The 16024-nt window shown below is 39.7% G+C and overlaps 1 protein-coding gene across 2 annotated transcripts in view; it reads left to right on the top strand.

Moving 5' to 3' along the window:
* LOC135482744 (uncharacterized) overlaps positions 1-16024 on the top strand; it is a 44729-nt gene that overhangs the window by 21830 nt on the left and 6875 nt on the right. For both annotated transcript variants that reach the window (XM_064763071.1, XM_064763070.1), the window contains exons 2-6: positions 8812-8999; positions 9959-10708; positions 11187-11367; positions 12427-12594; positions 14666-14887. In XM_064763071.1, coding sequence (XP_064619141.1) covers positions 8812-8999; positions 9959-10708; positions 11187-11367; positions 12427-12594; positions 14666-14887 — 1509 coding nt within the window. The remainder of the gene's footprint in view (positions 1-8811; positions 9000-9958; positions 10709-11186; positions 11368-12426; positions 12595-14665; positions 14888-16024) is intronic.

Below are 16024 nucleotides of genomic sequence, written 5' to 3'. Positions count from 1 at the left end.
TCATTTTCATAATGGATTATTTATTAGCCTCCTTTTGATTACAGAAGTTGTGAGACAGCCATAACCTCTTAGGTTGGCATGAAATGTGTCGAAAGCAGATGCATGGGTTGATCTGCCTATCAAGTTTGAAGCGTTTAGAAATGAGATTGATACTCCGCTGTCAGTATTGATTGTCTCCCTAAACACCGCTCTGACGCTCGGGTGCATGGCTCAGTGAGGCCCACTTTGTTTTGACTATTCCTATAGGCCTGAAAAACAACAGATGACAAAATTACTCTGTGTTGTCTAATGGTGTCTCTGGTCACTGCACCCAGTTACATGACTGTATATATTTGTGTTGGTCAGCAATAGATAGTAATTATGCATAACAACAATTTGTTACAAAGCACATACGCTGGCCTATGTCTGTTCAGACCTTTCGAAAATAAGGCTGACCTTGAGTCGAACTGACCAGGGCTGTCTTATCGTATTTTGGTATTGGCCTTTCGCTAATAATTTATCGGGCCTCTCTGTGCGTTTATACGCAGAGTTATTTTATACTGAATGTGATATGATCTGATGCATCGTCGTGCCGTCTGATTACATGATAATCACGAGGTGAGAGTCTATCGATTTGAATGTCCTTTCTTAGTGCAGGAGTTCGAACCATCATGTCATGATAAATATCTGATAGTTATATAAACTAAGTTGATTTAGTGTTGAAAATACTCCTCGGTATATAAGGGTCCTTACGTGGGTTATTTATGCTATCAACGACATACAGTAATATATGAAGGGCATTCGCATTGCAGTGACAGACCGTATAGAGACGATTTTTTATGTCATAATTCGCCCAAGGATAGAGTAAAATAGACAAAAGTCGCCAAACCATGCCGATGACACAGCATTGTTTTTTATTGTCAGCCATTTTGATACAAAAAAAGTTGAAGTTGTGGGAAAAAAAGCATAATAATCGTTCAAATTAGCAAGATATGCATCCAATCTATCAAAATCCCTATAGCCAGTTGGGTTTCTATTATCACTTTGTTGGCGCTCAAAAGTCGACTGGCTTAACCAAAGCGGACAAAGCCAAAAATTGACACAATACTCAGCTAACGCCAAATTCGTGACTTTAGATAATGTATACAGTTCAACAGATGTTAAATAAGACATTTAATAGGCATGTCCAATGAAACCACACCATTTCGGTGATGACAAATGGTAGGTCTATTGATATCACGGGAAAATCGCTCCCGGACAATATGCGTGTATGTAATGTACATACGATCGAGTGGATCGATATCAATCTCATATGCATGATTGCAAGGCATTTTCGTTGTGTTGAAACTGCCCACTGCAGTTACTATACGACTTGCAATTACTTGAGATTGAAATCAATTTTATGTAGTTTGTGATTTCGATTGTTCATTTCAGAGTGCTCTATACATGTATTTATGGTTCAGCTCTATCAAATGAACTTTTGTAATTCAATGATATCATTGATTTGGTCCTTCCTGATTGTTATATACCCCGGGGTGCATTCCGACGAAAGTCCTTGGTTGAACCAGAGTTTTCCAATTCATTGAAAGACTCTGGGTGAACGGACCGATCTTCGCCAGTGCACGGTACCTTCTGTTACCGGTGTTGCCCAGTGCAAGGTGATTCCATCGACAAACGTTTAATAGCACAAAAACCTCCGCAATGTTCCCGTATCCGCAATCGCAATTGGTTCGATATCCGTTTACAAATAAAAAATCCACTTTACTGGTTGTCAAGATAAACCTTATCAATTTCAGTAAAATGTTAAGGAACCAGGAATCTGTAAATGGGTCAGGGTCGAATGCCGAAATTGGCCTTGAAATTGGCCGAAATTGGCCGAAATTGGTCAATGAGAAAAAAAATGTACTGGGGCTGCAAGATACCTTTTTATTCCATTTTCTTCACACGGCCTTCATGTTCTGGGCGAAGAAGTGCCCTCCGCTCAGATACAATTTCCATTAATTTAATTTGACGCTGTATAAGACACGATCTGAATTGATACCAAACTGAGAAAACCAATACCGGCAGTGAGGTATACATGTGTATTAATTTCTATTTTAAAAACACCTGCTCCATATTTTCCCGTGCCTCATCACCAACGACATAACAATATATGACAATACTTGTACTTACGAAAATTCTTTTCCACAGTTGTCTATTTTAACCAATGTGTATTAAAATTTGTAATAGTAACCTAACCCCCCCCCCCCCGCGTGGCCGGCATTTGGTTCTGATTATTTGATCTTGCAAGTATATAAATCGTTTCTCCTCGACATTATGAGATGACGCGGATGTTGATGATGTCGATCATAGTAGCTCAATGTCCATTACATACAATCATAAATAGATACAGCGTCTATTTATAAGTGGTAATTTACCTGATTGGAGTATTCTGACATTTCCGTATATTTATCTCATATATATATTTATATAAGATACATTTATAGTAACTCAGTGTCTGTCCTTGATCAAAGGACTTCTGGTCACTTTAAATCGACAAATTTTCGCGGGCGTTTTATTGAATCGCGAAATGTATTTGTTGTGCCCTCAAAATGTATTTCAGCTCGGTGAAATTTGTAATGTGCGTACATGCAGCGCCTTCAAAATGTAGTTTAGCTAAGTACATTGACCTTTCATCCAACCAAAAAAAGGGACTGTAGTTAACGCGATGACAAATAGCTCTTATCTACGGTGGCCCATTAGGGACATCATGTTTTTTTTTAGATTCAAATACGATTTTTTTTTCTCGAATTTTCTCCACGGAATTAAGTATTTTCTCCGCGGAAATAACATTTATCTCCACGGAAATAAATACTTTTCTCCACGGAATTAAGTATTTTCTCCGCGGAAATAACATTTATCTCCACGGAAATAAATACTTTTCTCCACGGAAATAACATTTATCTCCACGGAAATAAATACTTTTCTCCACGGAATTAAGTATTTTCTCCGCGGAAATAACATTTATCTCCACGGAAATAACATTTATCTCCACGGAATTAAGTATTTTCTCCGCGGAAATAACATTTATCTCCACGGAAATAAATACTTTTCTCCACGGAAATAACATTTATCTCCACGGAAATAACATTTATCTCCACGGAAATAAATACTTTTCTCCACGGAATTAAGTATTTTCTCCGCGGAAATAACATTTATCTCCACGGAATTAAGTATTTTCTCCGCGGAAATAACATTTATCTCCACGGAATTAAGTATTTTCTCCGCGGAAATAACATTTATCTCCACGGAATTAAGTATTTTCTCCGCGGAAATAACATTTATCTCCACGGAAATAAATACTTTTCTCCACGGAATTAAGTATTTTCTCCGCGGAAATAAATAATTGATTCCGCTGATATGATTGGTCCTGCATTTTAGAGGACGAGGTCAAGGTGAAACTATTAACCCTTAAACCCCAACCTTGCGGTAGGCTCGGGAACCAAGCTGTACAGGCGCTGCCCGCTGGAACACGAGGCCGCTTGTCAATCCCGTTTGACATTGTCAGATCTGACTATACGTGTATAGTGTTGGCATGAAGACTGTGGAAGATGTAAGTAACACGATGATTGTCAGATTTGATACGTTTTGAATCATAAAAATGCAGTTGGTAGCATCTTTGTAGAGTGGCCTAGTATCAGTGAAGAAAACGGTACGTGGAGACCCACTGCCGATGTTATGTATAGCTAGCTATCGCGCGCAGTAGCTAGCTATACATAACATCGGCAGTGGGTCTCCACGTACCGTTTTCTTCACTGATACTAGGCCACTCTACAAAGATGCTACCAACTGCATTTTTATGATTCAAAACGTATCAAATCTGACAATCATCGTGTTACTTACATCTTCCACAGTCTTCATGCCAACACTATACACGTATAGTCAGATCTGACAATGTCAAACGGGATTGACAAGCGGCCTCGTGTTCCAGCGGGCAGCGCCTGTACAGCTTGGTTCCCGAGCCTACCGCAAGGTTGGGGTTTAAGGGTTAATAGTTTCACCTTGACCTCGTCCTCTAAAATGCAGGACCAATCATATCAGCGGAATCAATTATTTATTTCCGCGGAGAAAATACTTAATTCCGTGGAGAAAAGTATTTATTTCCGTGGAGATAAATGTTATTTCCGCGGAGAAAATACTTAATTCCGTGGAGATAAATGTTATTTCCGCGGAGAAAATACTTAATTCCGTGGAGATAAATGTTATTTCCGCGGAGAAAATACTTAATTCCGTGGAGATAAATGTTATTTCCGTGGAGATAAATGTTATTTCCGTGGAGAAAAGTATTTATTTCCGTGGAGATAAATGTTATTTCCGCGGAGAAAATACTTAATTCCGTGGAGAAAAGTATTTATTTCCGTGGAGATAAATGTTATTTCCGTGGAGAAAAGTATTTATTTCCGTGGAGATAAATGTTATTTCCGCGGAGAAAATACTTAATTCCGTGGAGATAAATGTTATTTCCGCGGAGAAAATACTTAATTCCGTGGAGAAAAGTATTTATTTCCGTGGAGATAAATGTTATTTCCGCGGAGAAAATACTTAATTCCGTGGAGATAAATGTTATTTCCGCGGAGAAAATACTTAATTCCGTGGAGAAAAGTATTTATTTCCGTGGAGATAAATGTTATTTCCGCGGAGAAAATACTTAATTCCGTGGAGATAAATGTTATTTCCGCGGAGAAAATACTTAATTCCGTGGAGAAAAGTATTTATTTCCGTGGAGATAAATGTTATTTCCGTGGAGATAAATGTTATTTCCGTGGAGAAAAGTATTTATTTCCGTGGAGATAAATGTTATTTCCGCGGAGAAAATACTTAATTCCGTGGAGATAAATGTTATTTCCGTGGAGATAAATGTTATTTCCGCGGAGAAAATACTTAATTCCGTGGAGAAAAGTATTTATTTCCGTGGAGATAAATGTTATTTCCGTGGGGAAAAGTATTTATTTCCGTGGAGATAAATGTTATTTCCGCGGAGAAAATACTTAATTCCGTGGAGATAAATGTTATTTCCGTGGAGATAAATGTTATTTCCGCGGAGAAAATACTTAATTCCGTGGAGAAAAGTATTTATTTCCGTGGAGATAAATGTTATTTCCGTGGAGATAAATGTTATTTCCGTGGAGAAAAGTATTTATTTCCGTGGAGATAAATGTTATTTCCGCGGAGAAAATACTTAATTCCGTGGAGATAAATGTTATTTCCGTGGAGATAAATGTTATTTCCGCGGAGAAAATACTTAATTCCGTGGAGAAAAGTATTTATTTCCGTGGAGATAAATGTTATTTCCGTGGAGAAAAGTATTTATTTCCGTGGAGATAAATGTTATTTCCGCGGAGAAAATACTTAATTCCGTGGAGATAAATGTTATTTCCGTGGAGATAAATGTTATTTCCGCGGAGAAAATACTTAATTCCGTGGAGAAAATTCGAGAAAAAAAAATCGTATTTGAATCTAAAAAAAAACATGATGTCCCTAATGGGCCACCGTACTTATCGCATAATTTGTTTTGACATTTCGTGGTTCATCGTTTCATTACCAAAACAAATGTAACCATCACTAATACACATAATTGTATCGATATACAATTTCGATAATGAAGCTATACCCATCACAACCAGATTCATTTGAACTCTGTCAAATTCACCGTCAATCGTTCGTCATTGGCAATCACTTGGTCATCCTGCCAGTTTTTTTTCGATCGGAAAAATTAGTGGTGATTCAGCACCATCGCCTATAGCCTTAGCAGCACCATTTATTGAAAGACGCTATGAACATAAACGAACCATCAGGCGTTATTTGGGGGAGGCGTCCGGTACCTTGCACCAAACGCGACCTTCATTGTACATGTCTGAAACGTGTGTAATGACTGATAAAATCTGAATATGCCTGTATCGAAATGGTAATGTTCAGTTATGGACCAGTTGTGGCGACAACGAAAATATTGCATGGAGCCATATGGATGTCGGGCATACTCGCATCTTGTAACATGTTTAATAAATGTGTACCGCTTACCAATGTACATTATTTAAACATGTCACGTGTTGTTTCTGATAGCACTATCAATACGACGGTCATGGACATGTACTTTGACTATGTTGGTCACGTACGTCATGCCTTCGCTGAATTTACACGGTCATCAGCACGTGAAAAAAAGGTGGGAACACCATTAAAAATTACACTTGCTCAGCGGCAACACCATGCTGTCCACTGATCATGGCTTCCTATTCCGACTTGGTCCTTTTTCGACTTCGTGATAATTATCAACCGGTCTTAGTAAATCTATACATATATGCTAAACACGTAATAGTTGATTGGGTTATGGTTGATTCGTTTGGCATTTGTTCCAACAGCATTTACTCCTGCGACCGACATTAATTTGATACCCGCGACTGGACTAAGATTGCTTCCTACGCACAAGGATAAAAAAGATGATTAATCGCATTTATTTGGCCTTTAGCGATTTGTTAATAAACTGTCCACAAAGCTATTGTAGTTGTGTATAATGATTGACTTTTCAGTTGTTTTTTGTAACAGTAAGGCTTTATTACGTTTTCATTGATGTAGTCGAACGTAATGGCAAACAAGGTAACTGGACACTTAAAAGTCAAGTCATCGTTCATTGTTTACTTGTGACCGGCTGATAAATCAGAAATAAAACATGATATTTGCAGTAATTCAAATGTGCCAGAGTGAAAAAAGTTGGTATCATGCACAATCGACATGAACGAATTTGTATTGGACGTTTCAGAGCAATGCTACTGATAACAGCTAATTGCTGCACCGAGTGACAATCTGAGTTGTATTTCATGATCTGTTTTTCGAATGTTTACCTTTAACTTCAAGCAGACGACAATTTCGATATTTTAGGCATGCGCACATCGCAAAGTCGTCCCCTTCCAACAGGTGTCTAACTTTTCAAATTTGAACTCTTGAGCATCAACTCAATTTGATTTTCCGGGAATTCTATATATAGTTTATATATAACCATTCGCAGATACAATTACTGTTTCATCAAACCAAATGCCAGTGAGTATCGAGCATGGGACGCCTGAATTATTTTTATTTGATAGGCCTACAGTGGGAGAAGGCCGAATCACTTTCATGTTGGCCTGGAGACAGTTATTCGGATACACTTTCGTTGTTCCCTATTAATAAGTTTATATAGAAGGCGGGATAATGTTAAAGGATAAAGTAGACCCTAACGAATCATTCAAAAAGAATAAGGACTTTTAGTAATATCAGTGTACCAACCATCTATCGTTTTGAGGATAAATTCAGAATCGTAACATTAGTGGCAGTTCCTTCTCTGAGGATACACACTATTCTGGACCACATTGTGTGTGGTTAAAAAAATCAAATTGTGAATAAAACGGAATTGAACGTATTATATTAACTAGGATTACACCACATGTCAGATGGGACCACCGTTCTTCTCCACGGCATACCTTGATGTTGATCTTCACACCAGTCTAAGCTACCCAAAGTAGGTCGTCCCTTCTTTCCTCTTTCTTACCTGGGTCAGCAGCAATGAAATTCTTTGTCATCCCATCACTTTTTTACATGTTTTGCTAGAAGTAAGGGGCAGCCGCGATCGCATTCTGTAGGGCTTGACATTTATCATCCGCAATTAACTACTTTCTGACAAATCATGTCAGAAGTCAGGGTAAGCTGCCATCAGATTCTGGACTTGGCATTGTCATCCGCTATTAACCACTTTCTTATTAGTCATAAGTCAGAGACTTGACTTTGTCATCCACAATTGACTTCTTTCTTATCAGTCACGCAAGAAATCAGGGTCAGATTCCGTAAGAGTTGACATTATCATCTGCAATTAACCACTTTCTTAACAGTCATGCCAGAAGTCAGGACCAGCAGCAATCTACATTCACGTACATGGTGGCCCTATATACTCTGCACCATACGCGTTTATTTTTTTGATGCCTCGCAGATCGTATAAACCTACGCACTCGAATAAATTAAATAGTTCACTTGTACTGACAGCTGTTAATAGATTGATGCTGGTCGATACAGGCCTAGATAGGCTTATCATTGCGGCGTAGGTTCGTGTTTCTGTCCGCCTACGCACAGACCTCTTGGTAATGAGGCTTGGCTGCATGTGCCGTTGATTAAAAATGACATGAATCTTTAAACGCGAATGACGAAACTCAGTGACAGTGTACAGTAGACAGTTCATGTTCACCGATGAAGGTGATGAAATTATTATTCAACCGAAATGTACCATACAGATGGTGGAATTTGTTGATGAACTTTGTTATGAAAACAACATACAGCGACGCCCCCGCAGCCCAAAGTGACACCGAGTCATTTGTCGTAACCGAGTGGCTGTCGCTCCTAGTTTTGGCCAATAATTTAATCGGTAATTAAAACCTGCCTTGAGTTCCCAATGAGTTTATTGGCTGATCATCAACCTGCTGAGATATGGACTTATCGATCTCAGGGTGAGATACCTCGGTGAGAGCAGTTCGACCTCCTTGAATGCCGGCACGATATTGCGATGTAAACCTAAAGTAACTACTATAAATTCCATCTGTTCATTTATAGCAAAACACCTCTCTGAAGATTCATTTTAAGACAGCCTCACGACAACTTCGAACCCGGCAACTCGGACAAGGTTCATCATCAGACTCCGGACGAGTTTAATGTTTTTAAAGGAGCGTTTTCCGACGCAGCAACTTGGTCCTAAAACAGCTACGAGCGAAATCTGTGTAACCTCTTTACATCGATCGTCCTTCTTTTAAAAGACTATCTCCTTTCATCTCTTTACAGTTTGTCCAAAAGCGTATCGCCCCCACGAAGATGCAGCTACTGTCAAAGGGTTATGTTCTTCAAGTACTACAGATGTCGACATTGCAGATACAAGTGTCACAAGAAATGCGCCGGTTCGTCCAGCCAGAAATGCAAACGTACATCTTCCATTCATGCTCATGCTCAGTGCCAAAAGGTTCCCATTACTGGTAAGCAGCATTGTTGTCTTCTACGTTGTAATTCAATCAGTTGCTCTCAAAGCTGGTTCACCAAGGTACAGTCATGAGAAATGAGCAAATTGTAGTCGTCCTAGCACTTTCTGAATGAGAGGGCTGCGATTCCCCCACTTCCTCTGGCAGCCATTTGGTACTTCTGGTCGCGCAGACATCTTTCATGTGTGTTGTGCTCAGAGAGCATCGTCATCTTCTAACTGACAAAATGGCGCTGTGAACATAACAAATGTTACGCCAGGTAGATGATCAGCTTGGATAAAAATATCAATTTGTGTAAGAAAGGTCTATCCAGGGGCGGAAAGAAAAGGTAGGGTCGACACGGTAAAGAAGACCAATGTCTCACCGCTTTCTTTCTCTGTGGGCTCATCTGTCGACTGAAGCGACCCCAGGAATTTCCATTAGACGAGGCTAAACCATCTCAGCCTATGTCAAATGCGTTACCTTAGCGCGACGTGCCTGGGATGCAATCCCGTTGATCTGCGTGTCTGCTGATGAGATGGATGTTTGTTCCTTGGTAGAGGGCTTTGCTAGCGCGAGATCAGGTGGTTACGTTGCGGAGATAGCCGCTGAAAAGAATTGTAAATAGATTGCAAACAGGCTTAAGACAGGTTGAGAATTAGTACGCGGCGACCCGGCAAATGGCCATTAACCCCTTTCAAAGAGCAATATTTATCTGCAGAAATACCTAAAAAGCAGTTCTCAAAAGACACCGGTATGAAATGTGTATTTCGTGGAACCAAAACACCAGCACCGATGTTTTTGAATCAGTTTAGAGAATCTGTTTAGTAAAAACTGGGAACGTTCCTGGATTCGGGAATGACCAGCACTGACATACCAATTTCCTCGTGTTCCGGTGATTATTTGGAGGACTGGTGTAATTAGATGGCTATTTAGCCTTTCTAGAATCTTTCTCATTGGTTTTTGTTTGATTTCAGGGGACGACCACTGGTCGAAATTACTTCAGGCCAACGAGGTCAACTCGAATGTTGTGGTGGTGCCGGACGACGGTCGCCACTACTGTCATCACCCATCAAGCAGACGACGGAAACGTCATATCTCGCGAGAATCGAAATCGTCCACGGACTCCGCCAATATATTCTCAAATCTATACGACAAATTCTGTCAATGGATAGCTTCCAGGAGAAAGGACCACCCGGATAATGTTTCCATGTGCTCAAGTGGTGCGGCTAGCACCCGATTCGACTGTTCATACGAGGAGGTGTGCGACAGCCTCCAAGGGTTCTCCTTCTCCCAGTCGCATTATTTACCAGACGGGGGAGGGGACCATCACGGCCATCATGAACGGCGCGTCTCTCCGACAGACACAGACTTATTTTGGTATCAACGGACTAGGCAGTCATCCATCAGTTCGACGTACGAAGTTTGTAGTGTAGCCAGTTATTCCACTTCCACCTCTTATAGTGAAATTTTACATGACCGAGAACGAGAATTCTTTAGTTTTGGCGAAGGTTCTCGGAACCTTGTACCGGAATATGTGTTTGATTGGCAGAAGTCGAATGAGAAGTATCTCAGTCTGTCTCCTGCCGCCGTACATGGTGCATTGGTGAACACTTTTAGTTGTCCGCCAAAAACCACTAAGACTTTACCCGTCCAGAAACGCCGTGGGACACAGGAGTCCCTCTGCGCAACGTGGCCACCATCAGGAAGAAAACTTTTTGCTCAAGGTAAGCAGCCTTATCAAGGGGTCTTTAGAATAAGGAACTTTCGTTTGTGTGGCGTCAGTCATTACTGAGCGCACTTTTTCATAATTGAATTCGTTTGCAAATTATCAACAGAACACTGCCTGTACCTGGACTAATGGATCGCTGCTTCAATATTTAAAAAAAGAGAACAATATGAACTAATGATTTAGTCATCTATTCATGATGCAAATCATTTGGCCATATTCGAATTGAAAGAAGTCCTGAAGCACTATACCGGTAACGATATAGTTCTGAATCATAATGATAAAGCTTCTTTTCACAGCCTGTGTAAGACGCTAACAAAGAACATACTAATAATTGATCACTTACTTATTTCGCGCCTTAGTAGGAAATCTTCAATCACCAAAAAAATACATTATTGAAAGTTGTGTTTATGCCCACATCACGCATAAAGACAGTTATTATCATTATCATTCTCTTCTTCTTCTTCCTTATAAAGATGATGACGATCTCGATGCCTCACTCTTCGATGAAGTATTCATCTCCACGCCCGACACGCCACACAAAGAGAAAGACCCCAAAGCAGCTCTCAGGGAAAGCCTCGGCGAATGCAGTATTCCCTACAATGACCTCCGGATAGGAGAATGCGTAAGGGTGGGGAGAAATAGGGCCATTTATAAGTAAGTTTTTTACAGATGTTGTTGGTCACATTTTCTAACGTGCAACACATGTTTTATGGGCATGTTGACGAAAACACAACATATGCATATGTTGTTTTCATAGCTTTCATTTCATAGTAGTATTGTTATCAACTAGTGCAAAAAAACGTATTTGTTGTAAATGTATTTCAAATAATGTAGGTGACCATGGCTCAGTGCCAGTAGCTGCATCCGTAGTCGCCTGGCCCTATCAAGTAAGCTATCACTTAAAGGCCCGGGATAATTGATAAAATCATATAGATCAATTATCATTGGTATAATATCTCAACAGCTGGCGTTGAAGAAGAAAAAATCATTGTAATATGTGTTCTATCGGTTCTATGAATATCTACTTCCATACACGTATTGCCAAGTGTACTAGGTATTCTTACTACGCCCTTTTCTCACATGCGCTGGCTGTTAACTGGAACGTCTGATTAAAATGGTTCAGAGAGTGTGGGACATAACAACCCCCAACTCGTTATTAGTCTGAATGTAGTCTACACTGCGACTCAGCAATTCGGTGGTTTCGGTCCCAACATTGCAGTACAAGACAGTATCTAACAGCCTTCATTTCCTTTGTAAATTGGCTGACATCACAGGCAGCTTTTGAAAAATGAAACGCGAACCATCCTACCGAAACCTTTTCCCCTAGAGCCTTTGAAATATAAGTATATATCCGTTTTCCAATACCGTAAACAGCTTCCTCCGCCTTCAAAGCAAAGAAGGGTCACCTCGACATTGCTTATAATATGATCCCTTTACATACTTTCCATAACGATGCCGATATTGCAGTTGGTATATATCCCTGACTCCAAGAGCGGAAGATGAGCCCTTCCTTTTCAGTGGATGTATGAACGTTATGACCGATTTTAATGTGTTATAGTGTGAATTCTGCTCAAATGGGCCACTACCTTCGATAAATGTCGAGCTATTCCCTCAACTACGATTGCCACCGAGGTAGTTACTACAGATGGGGGCAGTAATTGTACCGGAGCTATAATTGTATCACCTTACCTTATATGTTGCGGTTTCTTTCAGGGGTCACTGGCATGGGGAAGTCATGATCCACGCTTACGAAGGCATTGAAGACGATCAAGTACAAGCTTTCTGGGAAGAGATTGCCAAGCTGAGTATGATCCGACATGAGAATATAGCCTTATTCATGGGAGCCTGTATAGAACCGCCACATCTAGCTGTCATCACTAGGTGAGTTTGACACAGAAACTGAAACCATATTTCAAATCCCTCATGCCGACGCGCACATGACGCCGACAACCGAAAGTTCATCAACATCTATGAGTAAACTGGTTTCTTATGGGCATGAACGACGAAAACTTTACAAAAAAGTCGTCGTAAATTATAAACATACTTCGTACTTCGCCGTTCGCACGTGCTCGTAAGGGTTGCGAGACCTCTCTATTAACACACTACGTCGCTGGTAGCTCGTCGTGAGGGTTGCGAAATATGCACACCTGCCTTCATGACCTTGCCCATGATAAAAATGTACCGATTCCACAATGAGTGGCTCATGATTTCCGACATAAAATATTAATGATCTAGGGTACGTGTACAAGGGGTTTCTTGAGGTAAATCATTCGCGAATTGCATTGGAGATGTATCGGCAATCATACCACATGATCGTCCAATTTAGTCAAATCATGAAGGAGTAGTTTTTCATCTAGCAAGGACAATGTTGATTACCAAAATAATCATTTCGATACCTCTTCTTTAATTGAATAAGGGAAAAGGATATTTTAAACAAATACCACGAGAATAACCTTTTGTAATCTAAAATTAACGCAGAATTGTTTGTATTTTGTAAATCACCCTGGTCTATTTTGAGACGTGACGTCATTGTATCTCGTCATTCAGATGATGGGAATGTTTTTATTGGAGGCGAAATCTATTTGTTTGTATAGTTGGTATCTGCCTGGAGCTGTTTCTAGTTCAGAATGAACGGAAACTAAAAATAGCCTTGTTGGGAAAATCGATTAGATTTAGAAATGTCGAATTTATTCAATAAACTGTCATAATCTGCCAATAAACGCATTACGTGTTTGTAAATACATGTACACGGCTTTATGAATATGTAGCAGTTTTATGAACGAAATGTACTTTTAAAGGCGTATACGCCACTCATCAAAAATTGTAATTTGAAATTGAATTTGAAAATTCTAACTGCGTCAGTACATGCACTGAAAGCAAATTTCAATAGTGCCGTTGTGATCATGAAATACTATGAATACCTAGATTCGGCAAATGTGCTTGCATGATGACTACTCCACACGACTAATTGTGTTCAACTGTAATTTTTCTAAGCTTGCAATAAGTACGGACGGCGAAACGCTTTATAGTCATGGAATGTGCGTGGACTTCAAACCTAAATTCTAGATTTATGTGGTTCAGTCCGCGCATGTGCTCTTCAAAATAAAGGTTTTTGGAATACGAATTCAAATACGAATATGAATATGAATCTGTGGCGGATGTGTCATATCTTATCAGTTATAACAATAAACATGTTTACAAAAAAACAGCCTCTCGTCTGCGTCATGGATGTCAATAAGCATGGTAACAGATGCGTGGACATCAATGTCCGTTAATACTACCCTGATTTACAAACAACAACAACATCCCCTATGATGACTGACGTTTCTACGGCATTGACGACATCACGATGTAAAATCATGACCACATCCCATGTGTGCATCTATAATCAATCGTGATGTCTATTAATACTTCCTGGACCTACACTTTTCGCACTTTCACGTATAAGAATAGGCTCTATCTGAGTTCACGGCATATGGTATCTGAACTAGATTTGCAAGAGGAGGAACCTGTCACTAAGATAATCATCATCATCGACGAATGATACATGTATACATCCATGGACCTGAACTTTGTTTTCACGGCCACCAGTGTGTAAACATAACGTTGAAGTAGAACATTTTACATTTCAAAAGCACCAAGCATTTAGTCATCTGGCGTTTACCCCAAAAGAAGTGAATACATGTACATGTACTTCAATCGGCATGCATAAAATGGAGTGCGTGCTGATAGTACGTAACTAGTAAATACTTCAACATTTCAAGGTTGGCTCCATGCATACCGTTTGGAAGTCACACACAACGTGTTTTCTTGAAATGGCAGGTATTAATGCATACCACCCCAGAACTGTGCAATTTGAAAAAGGATTCGAGCTTACTACATCATATCTGGGCTTACTTTTCACCCTTTCTTAGTCGATGGCAAATGTTAAACATTCTGTTTCTGCTTTTAGTGTCCGGAATGGCGCATCTCTCTACGAACAAATCCACATCAAAAGAGAGCGAATGGGCCAGCACTCTCGGGTCAACATCACTCGGCAGATCGCCCAGGCCCTCGGGTACCTCCATGCCAAGGGTATCGTGATGAGGACCCTCAATTCACAGAACATCTTCTTGGAGTCCAAGGTGAAGATTTGCCTCATGGACTATGGAATGGCCGAGAGTAGAAATGACAGGTAAGAAACGTAATATCAACGATAGATATCAATAAAGATTATTCTTGACAACACGAGGTCGATCAATCTTTCGGGTTCTCTGCCCTGAGATTTGAATCGCATGCAGCGATATTTCTACAAACAACCGAACCCTGGTCGCTGACCTCATAGAAACGATTATGAAGTTCTTATTCACAGAGGAATTGATTAATGTTCTTCGAAGCTTTATTTGCACATGGCCGATGTTTTTCAAAATTGATCCAGGCCTACCAGTGTTCTTGCAAAACCACACCATTTCAACGCATCGGGAGAACGTCATTGGTGACGTCATTTAAATCGATTGGTAACACCTGTGGAATCTATCATACATTGGAATAAAGCACTGTGAATATACACTGATGTACATCATTATGTACATAGGCGGGTGCAGCATGATATTCCTTCAATTCACAATATTTGAAAGTCAAATTTTCCTTTCATTGAAATATTGATAAAATTATCTGTTTTACTGGAAGTAAGAATAGGTCTACGTCTACCAAGAAAAAATTCCAAACCGACACTATAGGCTTGGTTTGTCTAGGGCTTCTGCTCGTGGTTCCATAGTTGGACACATTCAAAATTTAAACAACAAACCAGGCCTTTCAAAGAAAGTATTTCAAAACAAATAGGAACAATTAATGAACACAATATCGAAATTTTCTCAGAAAAATACCGGCGTCTAACCCGGTTATCAAGATACTTCTTTTATCTCTGAGACAATCTTTTACCATGAGATAAAGACATGTTATAAAATTCTGTTTTTTAAAAACTATTATGAGCAATGTAAACATATGTAATTTAAAATCATGATCAAAGACACAACTATAGTTCCCTGAAGCAGAAAATAGGCAGACGAGTCTACTTCTAAGGACTGTATTCGTGTTTAAAAGCGAGACGAGATCTCATTATTTCTCGGGCATAAATATATATAATTCAACAAAATTTTCATTAGTTAGTGCCTGGATAAAAATTCCCCCTCGTCGATTACTCCTTCTCAGATACGTGTATAATTGAACGAAGTCTTCATCAATTTAATAGTGCCAAGACTAAAACATTCCGCTCAAAAATCAAAAGGGCAACTGAGATTGAGGATGAGGAAATTATTGTCAATTTCAGTTG

The sequence above is a fragment of the Lineus longissimus genome, chromosome 2 (genome assembly GCF_910592395.1).
Source record: "Lineus longissimus chromosome 2, tnLinLong1.2, whole genome shotgun sequence".
NCBI classification, from domain to species: Eukaryota; Metazoa; Nemertea; class Pilidiophora; order Heteronemertea; family Lineidae; genus Lineus; species Lineus longissimus.
Note: the sequence above shows the minus strand (reverse complement) of the source record. Positions and strands in the feature narration are given on the sequence as shown.